At 40.4% G+C, this 14,848-nt stretch overlaps 1 protein-coding gene across 1 annotated transcript in view; it reads right to left on the bottom strand.

Annotated features, from left to right (window-relative positions):
- Window positions 1–405: 405 nt before the first annotated feature.
- LOC137785786 (disks large-associated protein 2) overlaps window positions 406–14,848 on the bottom strand; it is a 32,530-nt gene continuing 18,087 nt past the window's right edge. The window contains exons 5-9 of the mRNA XM_068577284.1: window positions 13,456–13,541; window positions 12,962–13,368; window positions 12,591–12,682; window positions 10,747–10,899; window positions 406–8,874 (exon numbers count right to left, since the gene is read on the bottom strand). Of these exons, the coding sequence (XP_068433385.1) occupies window positions 8,659–8,874; window positions 10,747–10,899; window positions 12,591–12,682; window positions 12,962–13,368; window positions 13,456–13,541 (954 nt within the window). The 3' untranslated portion in view covers window positions 406–8,658. The remainder of the gene's footprint in view (window positions 8,875–10,746; window positions 10,900–12,590; window positions 12,683–12,961; window positions 13,369–13,455; window positions 13,542–14,848) is intronic.

Here is a 14,848-nt window from a genome sequence, read left to right as displayed (position 1 = left end):
CTATCACTTGAGTTAAAGGATCACAGTTGTAACTGAGAGCTAAACATTGTTATAAGACACTTCACTTGGATTACCCCTCAGCAAGCGTCTTTCCTTTTCCTATTATATAAATCATCATCATCATCATCATCATCATCATCATCATCATCATCATCATTAACATCATCCAAACCGTTTATCCTGTTTTTAGGGTCGCGGGGCGCTGGAGCCGATCCCATCTGTCAGGGTGTTCCTCTAGAGAATGAACACTTTATCTGGGTTTTAGTAATTCTCCATAAATAGCCTTGCCTTTGAGCTAAAATCCCACATGACTTGTCTACTCTGTGGTACAGCTGCATCACTGAACCCTCTCCAAACTCCCGGTACTTATAGCGGAAAGAAGAAAGCGCTCTCTCACATCCATGCTGTTTTCTTTAAAAAGTTTAATTTGCATAATTATTTACAACAGATGGTTGATAGCAGTACTTAGAAGAGGCAAAATATACTGAGCCACGTTGATAAAGCAGAAAAATAATAAAATGATATAAACTGTTGAAACCATTTCATAACCTTGAATTAAAAAAGAAAGTTTACAAGTAATTTATAAGTAAACAAATCTAGAAATGAAATATTCAGCTTAAATTAGTCTTACAAACACAAACTGATCTGTAGAGTGCTGTAATACTGAACAGCAATGAAACACTAAATAATACATTCATTTTCACTATCCTGCATGCTATCTGAAGATCTTATAAAATAATGTTGACAAAGGAACGTTAAACAACGAAAACATGGTCAAGAGCGGAAAATAGTTCCATTTAAATTAGGCATATATTATATATTTATATATGTATATTTCTGTACAAATACTGAATATTTGGCATTATATTTATCCTCATTATTGATATATCTAACAATTGAAAATAGTTTTAAGCTAACCACAAACCTTTTATGCTATACATTTGTTCTCATGTCACATTGCAAAACCCACAAGAGGCCTTCTGTTATTTCTACCGACAGCCACGACACAAGACATTTCTCCACCAAAGGCAAACAGAATTGTGACTTCTCTCTCTCCCCTCATAAAACGCTGAAACAAAAAGAACAGCACAGATTCAGAAACATATTTCCTCCCAGTTATACAGTCACACCCAACCAATTCCAAAACAATATGCAAATGTTCAACTGTTCTGGTTGAGATCATGAAGAATTGGTGCAGAGACGAGCAGTGGTGTAAAATAGTATATCTGTCCTTCGGAGGCGATGTAGACTCAGGCCCTTAACTCTGGAGTTGGGCATTGAGGTCACAAGTAAACAAAAAGAAGAAACTCAAGAGGACTTACAGATATTAAGCATGATAAAATGTTACATGCAAGCATCTACATCGCCTTAAAAAGTTCTGATTCAACATGACTTAAGTGAAACAGTCACTTATTCAACGGAATAATTCAAACATTTTGGTAAATATGCATATTTGCTTTCTTAAATGAACAGATTAAACCTATTTGAAGCTACGGCCAGGACAACTTAGCTGAGCTAAAAGACCGGAAACTGCAAGCCTGCGATCAAAATGTGCCCACCAGCATCCCCAAAGCTCTTTAATTAACAGATCACGTTGATTGATGACAATTTGTGTTTTTTATGCTGAGCGACTTCAGTATGTGGTGGCCTAGCTGTTTAGCCTGTTTTCAGCCTTTGTGGTGAAGCTAACCGCGTCATGCTGGGTGAAACAGCTAGTCACTGCACCTACTCAGCCAAGAAATAAACCAATATAACTCTGGAAAAAACACAATTTGTATTTTTTATACTTTTTTTTTGGTATGGATTGGACAAACAATCCAAATAATAACCTGGTAATTATTGAGGTGGGTTTCTTTAGGTGGATTTTGATACCTCTACACAGACAGGCTGGTTATTTCACACAATACGTTAGCTTAGCTGTAAAGATATGGATGAAACAAACAAGACTCTGTACATATTGACACTTACTATTGCACTTCTGGTTGGATGCTAAACTGCATTTCGTTGCTCTGTACTTGTACGTGTGTAATGACAATAAAGTTGAATCTAATCTAATCTAAAAGACACGTCAAGCTAAATCAGAGCTTTAGAGGTGCTTTTAGGAGGATTGTGTTACTTTTGGACAGAGCCCCTACAAGCTGTCTCCCTGTTTACTTTATACCAAGCAAAGCTAGACAGCTGCTGGCTTTAGGTTCACATTTAACAGAAACAGAGAGTGATATCAATCAACTTATCCAACGGTCGCCTGGACGGCGAATATGCATATTTACCAAAAAATTCAAACAGTTAAGCAGTGACAACCTCCTAAACAATACTGTAACAGCCCTCGTGTTTAGGTTAATCAGGAGTCTGAAGATCAGGAGGAAAATATCTAAATTAGGCTTATTGCTTGAGGAGCAGATACTCAGCCCAGTGTTACTTGCATGACATCAATTTGTCTGTTTGGCTTGTGACAACAAGCAAAACTCTGATCCATGTCATCAAAAAAAGGATTCATGAGAAGAGAGAGTAAGCAATAGAAAGTCATCTTTGCAGTGCAACTGTTACTAAAACAAGGAGAAAAGCTTTCTATGAAACTTGATGGCGTCTATAAAGACATCCTCAAGATGCGAATAAGGGAAACTCAGGGGTTTTATCTTGAGGATATAATATGACATGCTGTTGGAGTGTGTATGTGTGTGCATTTTATGCTTTTGGTGTGTGCTGATTGTCAGAATAAAAACACAAAATAAAGCAAATTTAGGAAAAGTACAAGTAGAGAAGTTGGTTGATTCAGCACCTTTACAAACATCTCTGAGGTTTATCTTTAGGACAACTATTAAAGGATGTTAGTCTAAAATACGGTGCTGCAAACTACGTTGTACAAAGCATAAACAGTTGTCTTAACAAGGAAAAGTGACCCTGGCAAAATAACGTATCACATCCATGTGAATCATTTTAGAGTATTACTGAAAGTTAGCTGAGTTTTTTTTACATGAGACCCTTTAAATCAGCAAAGTGAATTAACTTAGGGATCATGGACGTATAAGATTGAGTACTGGATGACGATGGAGGCACACGTTTTTGCTCCTGTGGTATAAAGCACGTTAACCAGCGTGCTTTCAGTGCTCTGTAAATGAAAGGTGATCTGCACCGGGGCCTGCAAGCTCTGCCGCCCCACAGAAGTACCGCTGCATAGTACACAGGCATGACAACGTGTTCCTGTGGAAATACTACTCCTACTATACCATATTTGCTAAAACACTTAACCGTGAGGTAAATAGCTGTAGGTGATCGCCCGCCTGTCACTCGTCGTATGAAAACACTATTGCACTTTTAGGCTGGTCAAGTTTTGTCAGTCTCCAGATTCTGTAGGTGTAGATGCCAAAAAGGCAAACACATCACAAGATTACCATATCACAGCCAGGAGGAAAAATAGATAAAGACCTTTTAAAGAAATGATTTGATAAAATAAATGTGGACTCTGAGACGTCACATCCGCTCCCGGAAATCCACTAATATTCTACAATTGTCTTTGTTTTTAATGGAGCTGTATACGCTGCCATAACACAATTGAAATCCAATTGAAAAAATGTAACAGTATCATGGTGAATCGTAGCAGACCATCGACATGATCTGAAACAAAAACGCAAAAGTTAGCAAATCCTCCTTTGACATCGTCTAGACTGTATTGTGCTGTAGCTTATTACAGTAGGACGTTTGATTAGTGAAATATATAAATGTCAATTTGTTTTCTGCAGCTGACCCAGCCCAGTTTCCAGCCCTTTGTAGTGGTATGACGAACAAACCTGCACTCTAAGAGGTGTTGAAATCCTTTCTCATATCTCAACCCAAAACATTCACTCACAGAGTCATATGAGAAATAAACCGTAAGGCACCTGAGGATTTGTCATGTACATAATTACCAAACTGCGAAGCCCCTCATAGCATGATGGGTCACATATTATGAAACACAGACGCAAAGAAAATGATGTAGCGTTTCGTCAGAGATGCCGTACTGATCTCAAGTCACCCTAAAGTATACAACAGGAAAATGGTACTAATGTTATATAATAGCCCTGCTTAATACCACAAAAACACATTATCATGTGTGTCTCACGTCACACATACTGTAATAGTGTACACTCGCACTCGCAGCAGCTGGCGTCCCTGTGACCATGGAGGACATCTTTGCGTCTGATATCAGTCTTACACGACACGTGATTGGTGCAAAAACAGCCAAAGTGACATCATTTTAAATTTCAACCAGTGACAGAGAGGTTGTGAGTCTGATTTCTGTTAATCCTTCTCACTTTACCCTCTCCCTCTTGGTTTCAGCCAAGTTGGTTCAAACCGACCTCGCTACCTACTCCCAACACTTTTATATATTTGTACTCATACGCCTATTGGTGGAAAGTGAAAACGATTGAAACAACCCTCAAGCACAAACTAGAAACGAACGAAACAATAAGGAGAGCCTGGATTGATGATAGTGATTACCAGATTATCGAGTAGTAAAGATGGAATCACAGTATGCAGTCTGTGGGAAGTAGACTTGATATGCATGACTTTCAGTCAGGTGGAAGAGCAGTTGGACCGTCAGAGTAGCCCATCGACTGGTGTCAGAATATAGAGAAGATGTTGTTAGTTCCTCTGGGGTTAAGACTCACAAATGAGGACTCATACTTCCAACAGTATTCTATCCAAAATATGAGTAAAGATGCCATACTTGTGACTTACAAGGAAGATGGAAGACAGCATGTTACAGCAGCAGCACCAAGTGTTGAACAGTGAGAATCAAAATCTGTGAAGTTCAATACCTCTGGGTAATGACGACAGTGGTTTTGGATAGCATTACTTTCAGTGTTTAGCAAAGCCAGCCTTGAATTACTGTTCATCATGCTTAGCTAGCTCATGTTGACGAATATAGAAATGTCTTCGCTCAGCTTTCCACAAAAATAAATAGTGTTGTCTTTTTAGATGACATGGGCATTATAGACATTACTTCTTAATGCATGATAAAGTAATACACTCAAGAAGAGATTTACTCCCAAACGTGTGGCCAAGAAGGTTCGTAGATACATTTTACGTTCTAGAAAAAGTACAGAATGTGTTTTACGTTCTGTGAAAAATGTGCTGGAGAAGAGAGTGATCAAATGAACTCGAAGAAGAGAAACTGAACTGGGTATAAAGTGTAAAAATGTCACATGAAAAGCATCGTAACATGTGACACTGCACATTTAATTGTAATGGGAAAATTGAGCATCCTCTTGACAAATTCTGAAAGTGCAGAAATGAAGTACGGAAACACACAACATTTGAGCACTGTAATTTGTCGATGATGAATTGCAATCTATTCTTCAGATAAAAGAGCTTAATAAGGTGGGATGACTAAATAATTTAGCTTCCTGTCTGAAGACGGTAATTAAATGGAATCAGTCTCACTCAGTTGGATCCTTCTCTGAAAAACAATATGACTGGTTTCTTAATGCTGGATGTAAAGCCCCTTAATGGAAGAAGATCCTGTGTTTCTTAAGAACATTTGAGAAATCATTGAATTTAAGAGTATAAGCCCTTGCCTTTTTATCCGTCTTTGTAATTATATAATGCACTTTGTTTTTTAGGAAACATATTCTTCCCTTTAATTACTAGTCCTTGTATACTGAGGCACAGTAAATGTACAGTAAAGGGATATAAATTAAACTATTTAACTTTAATTTGAATAGAAGAAGGTGAATTTCAGAGGAAGCTAAAAACAAGACAACCAGTCTTGCAAATATATGTATAGTGCATATAAATCTAAACTCCACAGAAAATTGGTACTAATTATTAAAGTCTACATATTAAACTCTGAGTAAAGGTATTAGGACATATTGTTCACATAGGTATATCTTTGTATGTTGTTTAATTGAGAACTACAAGGACTAGTAAGTGTAAATGTATTTTTTTAAATTAATTTATTGTAAAAAATATTGGAACCTGATTGAATTGATCCTACTTGGAGTGATTTTTCTGTTTTATGTGTTAAATCAAAAGAATCTATTCTGAGAGATACATGTTTTGTTTCAACAATGGTACACCCAAAAAACCTGAATGTCAGTGTGAAATTAAGTACTGCCTTAAGTGACCTGGCATGTTGTCGCTATTTTCTTTTGTGCCCTTTTATATTTTATACTTAAAATTAACCAAATGAATTAAGAGTTTGATCAAACTAAAAGTTTGAGTTTGTCCAATTTAGTTGGATTTTTAGCAGCTGCTCACTTCCTGGGAAGTTGTTTTTTTTTTTGCATCATTAGGGGCTCTACATTCATGAGTGTTTTGTTTAAGGCCATCCGGTAAGGTAAGGGTTTCAGATTTAGCGCTGATGAAGACACAAAGTAAAAGCTAATGGTCAATACGAGCCTCGAAGCAAGCAAAAAAGACAAACGTCATAATGACTCACTGCCTCACACAGGTATTTACAGACTGCCTCCCCTACTGAGTGCTGTTCTAATTACAACTAAATGGGAACCATTACACACTGTATGCAGCATAATTATATCGGGCCTATCTCAAAATTTGTTTTAATAAGCCGGGGTTAGATTGGCAGATGAGGACGAATGTGCAAATGCGAGGGAACCATTGTTGCTGTAGTATGAAATATGGACCGGTTCAATGCATTCTGTTCATCTAGCAGTATGCCCTTGGCTCAGGGTGGGCATATACATTTTACTTTAAGGTGGGTGGAATGTCAAAGCCTGTAATCTCTCCCGTCCGATTAGCGCGTATCACTGAGCTCTTTGCATGTTAGAAAGGAAGTTAAACCATAAAACCTTCTCCTCATTTACATCACTGAGGGCAAGAGCATTGCAAAGATGATCTTTTCTAGAGTCACAATCCACCACAAGTCATCGGAGAGACAACGGGCACCATATTAATAAATCTCTGTTTAAAAAGTCCTTGAGTGTGTGTGTGCGTGCACGTAGGACTGGGTAAAGGACAACAGTTTTAGAGTAAAAAGCAGCACCATTTACTATAGTAACTGAATGTTGTTAAAGTGTCATTTGCACCTGTCTTTCCTAGACTACATGAGCAGATCAAAATAACAACAAAAGTGTTTTCATCATGCCCACTTGGAACAAAAGGTTGGATGCTGTGTGTTATGAGATATGGTTTCTGTGAGCGAGACAAACGCACTGTCAAAGCAACCCACAACTGTTTCAACTTTAAATACTAAATGTATACTGTAGGTTGTGATGTTGGTCATATGATAGATACTGTAAGTATAAATAAAAGTGTTAGAATCACAATATTGTAATCACGAGCGGCCTGAATGCCATCAGAAAGAAATGTAAACAAAACAACACAAGGTGCAGGTTATATGACCTGTAGAGTAACATGAAATCTGTAGTAAATTTTCCATTTCCGTTCTTGCAATTCAACTGCAACATTATCACATGAGCTTCATAAACTACATTTCCCTTGGAAATACAAACATGAATATTATAAGGTGCAAAATGCATTGTTTGATACAGTCACCTCTTCCAGGCTCCGCAAAACTGTCTTTTGTTAATAATTCATATTTGTTCAGCAATGAAAATGTATCCAGCAGCAAATACCGCACATAGCTTTACAATGTATAGTCCTAAAATAGGGATGGGGTTAAATGAATGAAAATGAATATCTAGGATTTTTAGCCTTATTTTCAGATCTCATTCAGCAACACTGGTCAGCAGCTGCAGCATGCCTGGTTAAAGATGGATGATGTTCGTTGTGCAGCACCTCAGACACGCTGTCAAACATTTTTAACACCGTTCCACCGCAGACTGGCAGGAAATTGATCGCGGTACCAGGTTTTAGCCACCTCCATAAAAAAGGCGGTGTGAAGTTTGAACCTGATCAAAATAATTGTATATGTATTCTGTTCATCACTTAGGCAATAGTCAACATATTCCTAAGGCTTTTTTTTTTTTTGCCTTGCATCACTGTGGGAAACATGAATCTCTGCTGCCGCTGTTCATACACAGGAAACTCCAACCCAAGACCATTGTTGCTGGTGAGAACGTCTTGAAAAGTGGCACTTTGTGTTTCCCTTTGAATGTGGCAGCTATAGCATTACTCACAGTGGGGCAATGCCCACGATGTTGAAGACTGGCGTTTTAACACTGATGGTTAAAAGTAAATGACAAAAAAAAATAGGTGAAATGTTTATTTGGGGATATGGCCGCTCATTCTTGTGGTGTAAAGAGTCCCTTTGTGCTTCATAGCTACACTAGGCAACTTCACTGTTCAACTGTTAGTGGCTCATGTTTACCAATCCAGCTCGCCTGTGATCAATTTTTACCAAAGAATACCAAAAGGGAAAGAGGAAGAAGGTCGAATGCTGGTGTGTCCTATTTTCTCAGTTTCAAGCTTCATTTATGACTTTCAGTGGGAAAATGGCCGTTCACACCTCATCAGACTTCTTTGGGCGTTCTTCCCGCTGGTCGCGCCACATTGTCGTCCAAGCTGATAAAAAATATGCATTTACAAGTGCAATCTTGCCTAGTGTAGCTTCAGCAGGGACAACCCCAAAAAATGGCGACAGATGATGAAAAAGTGGACGAGTGATGACAGATAATGACAGCGGGCCGGTTGTGACAAGCTGGTTTTGGGTGGAGGTGAACAAGAGGAGCGGAGCGTAGGATGAATCCGTGGACCTCAAAGCCGTGTCTGGGCTTCAGGGATGTAGATCTCGATGCTGTCGGCCCTCTCCGTGGCTGAGTTCTGTCTGAAAGAAGCTGCTCGTTTGGCAGCCATGAGGCGTCTGCGGGCTTCCTGTCGCTGGCGGTCCTGAAGGTCCAGAGAGCGCTCTCGCATCACACCACCACGACCCTTGGATGGCCGCTTTGTCAGAGGGGGTGGCCACTTTCGCTCCTGAGGAGACAGAACGATATGATTTCAAAAGGCAAAGGATTATTATTATTACAATGGATCCGACAGAACAAGATGACTCACAGGTGAGAAATGCAAATCGAACAATGCATCTCAATCCGTGCTGCACAGCTCAGAGAATGGTTAGGAGTGACAACGTGTCCCAGATCTTATAAATTATACATCCATTTGAATAAAGAGAACTCGTTCTTTGATAACTGCTCTGCTATAAATTATAATGGAATTGTCTGCAGAAAACATTTGCTTTTCAAGTTTGTTCGTTGTATATTTTCTTAATATTAAAAAACAAGAACGATTATTTGTTCAACTCGATATGAACAAGCAGATTAACCGGGGTAGAACATGATTCATGTTGAATAAGGGCAGAACAATGAAATGCTAATACTTTTACTCACAATGGAGCACACAGCGTTGGTTAAATGCAACTATATGAGCCTTAAGCATAATATCTTATCATTACATTCACCCTTTCACTGAGGCCCTGTATGCCTCTAGAAACACCGCAGAACATATGAACTGATTATGCAGCTACAGCATCAACGTTTTCAAACATTTACCTGCGAGGGCACTAACACCTCACCCACACGGCCTACACATCCTAACACAGCAAGGCGAGCTTCTGTGCTTGCTCGGCAAGCTGACGTTAGTGTAAAACTGTGCTTGCTTTGAAGGAGAGAAGCCCAACACAGAGCATCTGTGTCTCTGTTTGGGCTCAGCTTCATGGAGCTTGCAATGGGCCTATTAACTGCTGGAGGTAAATAAGTCTCTTACAACTACAACTGTAGCATGGAGATAATTACCCAAGTGCCCTGAAGGATCTCTTAAGCACATCACGTCTAAATGTGCTTCTTACAAATGCAGCTCTCTTATCTACAAGAACCACTCTCACAAATGTGCGTTTATTTCAGCACCTATTGGTGATTTAACTGGATGGTTTGATATTCTTAGTGCCTTCTGTATTTCATCTACAGTGACATGCTGTGAAATCAAGTAAACATGAATTAAAAAATGATATCAATTGCATATCAGTGTTTAGAATACGTAACCTGTGTGTATGAAGACTGATAAAGATCAAAGGTTTGTCAAAACTGTTAAACGTTACTGGACTTTAATATAGAACTGCCTTCTTCAACGGATTGTTTCAATTCAGTCTCCAGTCGACTTGCAGTTATGAGTCGCCTTGATATTGGTTTCTTGTCTTGTTGCTAACTATTTATTCATTTCAGCATATGTCATTAGTCCACACACTTTTATTTAGTCAGCACAGCAGTGTTGCATACACTTATGAAGGTATCAAATTCTTCAGAAATATAACGGGGACTTTCAAAATGCGGCTAAGCTATCCTGCTGCTACACCGACCTGTCAAGATGTAATCAGTGTTCTGGGTTAATGCAAAGCCAGCAAAGAGCACCAATAGTCCCTGCTGTGGGTCATGGCCCGTTTTTTGTCTTTGTCTGACAGGAAAACTCCAAATCCATTAAGTACAATCGGTTCGACATCACTTAATGCTGGTGAAAAGCAGGCTTGACTGCCATTTGTCCCTGTTTTTATTTACATGACCGCACTAGAAACAGGTGATAAGTTACAATAATAATGGATGCAACAGATAAATATAGACAATATATGTCCCAAATTGTTCTCGACACAACTGATGTTTTTTTTTAAAGGAATACATGAGCTGGCGTTGCTCCTAATAGTTGTCGCTGCAGTGTCATGATAACAATGATTAACCTGCTACTGGTCACACGCCTATGAAAGGAAGGCAGATGCTGTTAGTTTAGATTTCCTCAAAAGCTGAGTTTGTCTGGAACGCATGAAGGCTAGTTGTCATAAGTGTGTGGATCCAGCGTTACCTTCTTATCTGGGCTCTCCAGCAGCTGCCACTGGTTGCTCTTGATCTGCTGCAGCTCATCAAACTTGGCAGTGACGTCATCAATGGAAAGCTGCAAGAGGTCCCAGAATCCAGCCAGGTCCTGAGATGTGGGTCTGGGCATGGCACTGGGGTCCTGAGGAGACAGCAGTGGAGTACAACATGGAGTGGGTTGTTTTGTACTTCAGGGGAATTATTGTCCTTTGTTGTTGTGTGCAGGATTGCTGAGTACTAATTACAAAATGAAACAAACTATAATAAAAAACCTTAGACTTGTACGATCAGTTTTCAACCAGCATTAAACTTACCACATGTATCATAGCAGAAAGATAAAATGTTTCTAAATAATTGAAAAACAAAGAAAATATTGTAGTACGGTTTATAAATGTTTTAAACCACAGCCTTTATTTTTAGGACCTTGTGCTCCTCATTGCCACCTCACCTTTCCCACCACTGTGTGGCAGCACAGCACCAACATTATTTCATGACCCCTTTCCTACAGAATCATGAATATATTGTGTAGCAAGCACTATGATTAATAATTATCAAAGATAATATTCATGGTATTTTGCGGTGAGGTCATAATGCATTGGGGGAATTTCTGTTTAAGTTTCCTCTTTAGAATTTTCTTTCTGTACCAACACAATGTGCACAAATTACTGTCTGCACAGATGTTTTTGTAGAATAAAAAAATGATTTCCTGTCAATTCATTACACTGCAATTTTGCGAAATTATCTGTATTCTCTTTCAAATTGAAATGACAAAAATGTGGTGCTCAATGTTGCTGCATTTATGTGATACCCACTGTACCCAGTTGGCTGCAAACCACAGCTCACGCTCATCTCATCAAGCAGCCACACAGACATGTGCTCATTACCGCAGACAGTATACATAGAAGTGGTGTGATCTTAGACCAAGAAAAGGTCTGTCAAGTCAGACTTCAAAGAACGGTTGGAGCTTTTCACAGACACATCATGCACTTCCTGAAGGGAAGGGAAACAGAGTCATTCTCTCATTCAGACACGTCTGAAAGCTCAGGGCAATCTAAGGCTTGTCACAACCAATGTCAGACTTAATTCATCATCTGATTATCTATGGGGAGAGAGTGTGGACCGAAACCATCCAAGAGAGAGCAATACACAAGGCCCACACACACAAACGCACAACAAAATTACACACACACACACACAGACACACACACACACACACACACACACACACACACACACACACACACACACACAAGGCAGTGAGAGAACAGGTGATTTCAACCACCTACACAAGGTTTTGCATTTCATTCAAAGAAATTAGCTACGCTTTAGGGAGGTGTGATTAACTGCCTGCCAGTCTCTTTCCACTGTACTTTCACCTCTACTGTATTTGCAGACACATCCCCATTTATGACAGTATAACAGTGTGGTACATGCTGACTCTTCAATAGCCAGCATTAGAAAAGGTCTGCTTCTCTCGTCGACGTGAGGGCGAAACAGTGAAGGTGTGGCAGTCCATTATTCAAACGCTGAGATCCTGTTTCAAATGGCTGCCTCCAGTAATGCCGCGCCTCAACACAGCGGCTGCTTGCTATTGGAATTCCCCTTTCGTTCACTGCGGGGTCAATAGCGGCAGAGGGACTGCTTCTCTATTGATCTCTGGGCTCTATTTCTGGACCGCGCACAAGTGCAGCGTCAGGCCGAGCACCTTCTCAGAGCTCTGACAAAGACAAGCCTATCAACAAGTTTAACCCGAGCCTTTGTGTTTTCCCATGTAACATATTGACGGCATGTAGGTCAATACAGTGTTCTTGTTCACAAACACATACTACTCACCAGATTCTGCTGACATAGCCAGTAAAACTGCTGAAACTTTTGAGACATCAGTAGCTGAGCACTTCCCACTGCACTCCGGATTTTTCCTAGGACTGGTGAACACACACACACACACACACACACACACACACGCACAGAGAGATATAGAGAAAAAGAGAGATTCTCAGCTCAGTAATGGCTACCATGTTGAGCATTCACATGGATCCAATCTGCTCACAAAACACAGATCAAAATTCTGTCATGTTCACTTTGGCTACTGTTATACATCAAAAACAAAATGATCATAGAGCATATATCATGAAAGCATTGACCTGAGACAACAAAAGCAGCTCCCGTTTTGACAAGAATGTAGTTTCCCTCAGGACACTCACTCTCCTCTGTCAGGTCATGCTCCTCTGCTTCTCTCTCCATCTCTTTGCACCATCCCTCCAGACGCTTGGTTTCATTGTGAAGGAGCTGCATGAACCAGCTGCCGTCCCTGCGGAGCGGGGACACTCGGCCTGTCTCGGTGCCGTCCAGGCTGGGCTGAACCAGCCAGGGCTCGGGCTGTGGGCTGCTGGGCCCGCTGGAGGGCCGGTAGTCCTCCCTGTAACTGAACAGGCCTTGTGTGCGCACCGTGCGGATGGCCCCATACTGAGTGGGCGTGCTGGGCTCAGAGTGCCGACCGAAGCCGCCACCAAACTGCAGGCCCTTGTCCTCCATGGAGGGAAAGCCCTCCAACTCCATGTCTGCTTGCACTGCAGTGGTCACACTGTTGGATCGCTTGAACCTCCCATGCCTAGAATGCACAAGTTACAGGGACAGCGCTTAACACATGCAACTTTAAATACTATGACCACTGTGTTGGTGTGTCTGAGCAACATACCGTTTGTGATCCTCCACCTGGATCCCTATAGAGTGGAACTGAGGAAGGCCTTTACTTTCAGTCTCAGAGTCCGTCACAGTTTCCACCTGATAAATACAGAAAACAGAACAGCGCCGAATCGTCATCATTGACAACTCTAATGAACAGTCAACACCAAGTAGATGCACAAGTCTACCATTAAAAATGACAGCTTTACATTTGAAAATATTGTTGTATTACAGAAGATTTGAGTTTTTTATCATGAGAGTTAATTGAAACTGTTTTGTTTGCCCAAAAATGTCTGATTCTGCGTTCTATTGTACTTTAGCTCCACCCGCTTCTGTTACATCCTGTTGCAAAAAGCCAGGATGACGATGACCAAAAGGCCAAACTTGAGGCTTCAAAGCTGAGTTCATATATACAGTCAATGATATAGGCCTGTAGTGATGCTGCTCTAACCTACAGGTGTCTTTTAAGTGCCTAACAAGAACCACAGAGGCTCACAGTCATGAATGTCTGAGGAATGAATTGCCACGCCCCACCAGTCCTTCAAGGTGGAGAGGTCAACCTGAAGCCAGTGCAAAAGAAAAGGTGTTTGAATCTCAAACAAGACCACTCTGTCCTCCAGACAATGATGCATAGTCTGGACTGGAGGATGCAATTTAGTGATTTCCAAGGTTTTGACAATCCAGCTATAGCTTAATTGATTCCCTAAACCCGGCATTATTGGTACCAACTGCAGTCGACAGTTCAACCTTAGCTAGGATGTTGGTCCAAAGGAAACTAAAAATAGAAGCATCACTTAGCTGGCTCATGGAACAAGGTATAATACAGATAATTGTAAGGTAAGCAGCCAGATCACAAACTAGAACAACAAGTGTAAGAGAGATCCTCATTTTGCTCGTCACTACTGCCGCTTTTGAATAAGCCCTGTCCATGTAATACCGCCTGACACTTGTAAAGGTCAACAAGCCTCCAAAACCTTGTAGAGTACTTCACACAGATCGGTACATTTGGGAATTTGTAATACCCCCCACCCCCAAAACAGAATGACAGGATTAACTGATTTGCACGTGTAGCTGTATTACTAGTTCAACATTGTGACGTCTGCCTGGGGATGTGGACATAGAGTCAGTCTTCAATTAAGAAACCTAATCCTCTTGTCAGATAATAATCCAATGATACAATGCAATAGAGACAACAACCTACAGTACATACAAATGTGCCTGTTGTGTTCTAATAACATTGATGTTGGCTTGATTTTAAGTCACAGAAAAAAAGGAAATGAACTCTGATATGGTTTTGCTGTGGATGGATTTTACAGGGCACCTCTCATACATATTAACACGGAGTATATCCTTTCATCTCGGACTAGATAGAAGGAGACAGATGAGATTGGTATAATTAGCATTGC

Source organism: Clinocottus analis, unplaced genomic scaffold, assembly GCF_023055335.1.
Source record: "Clinocottus analis isolate CAN_PGR_092001 unplaced genomic scaffold, fCliAna1.0.p SCAF_15, whole genome shotgun sequence".
Lineage (NCBI taxonomy): Eukaryota > Metazoa > Chordata > Actinopteri > Perciformes > Cottidae > Clinocottus > Clinocottus analis.
Note: the sequence above shows the minus strand (reverse complement) of the source record. Positions and strands in the feature narration are given on the sequence as shown.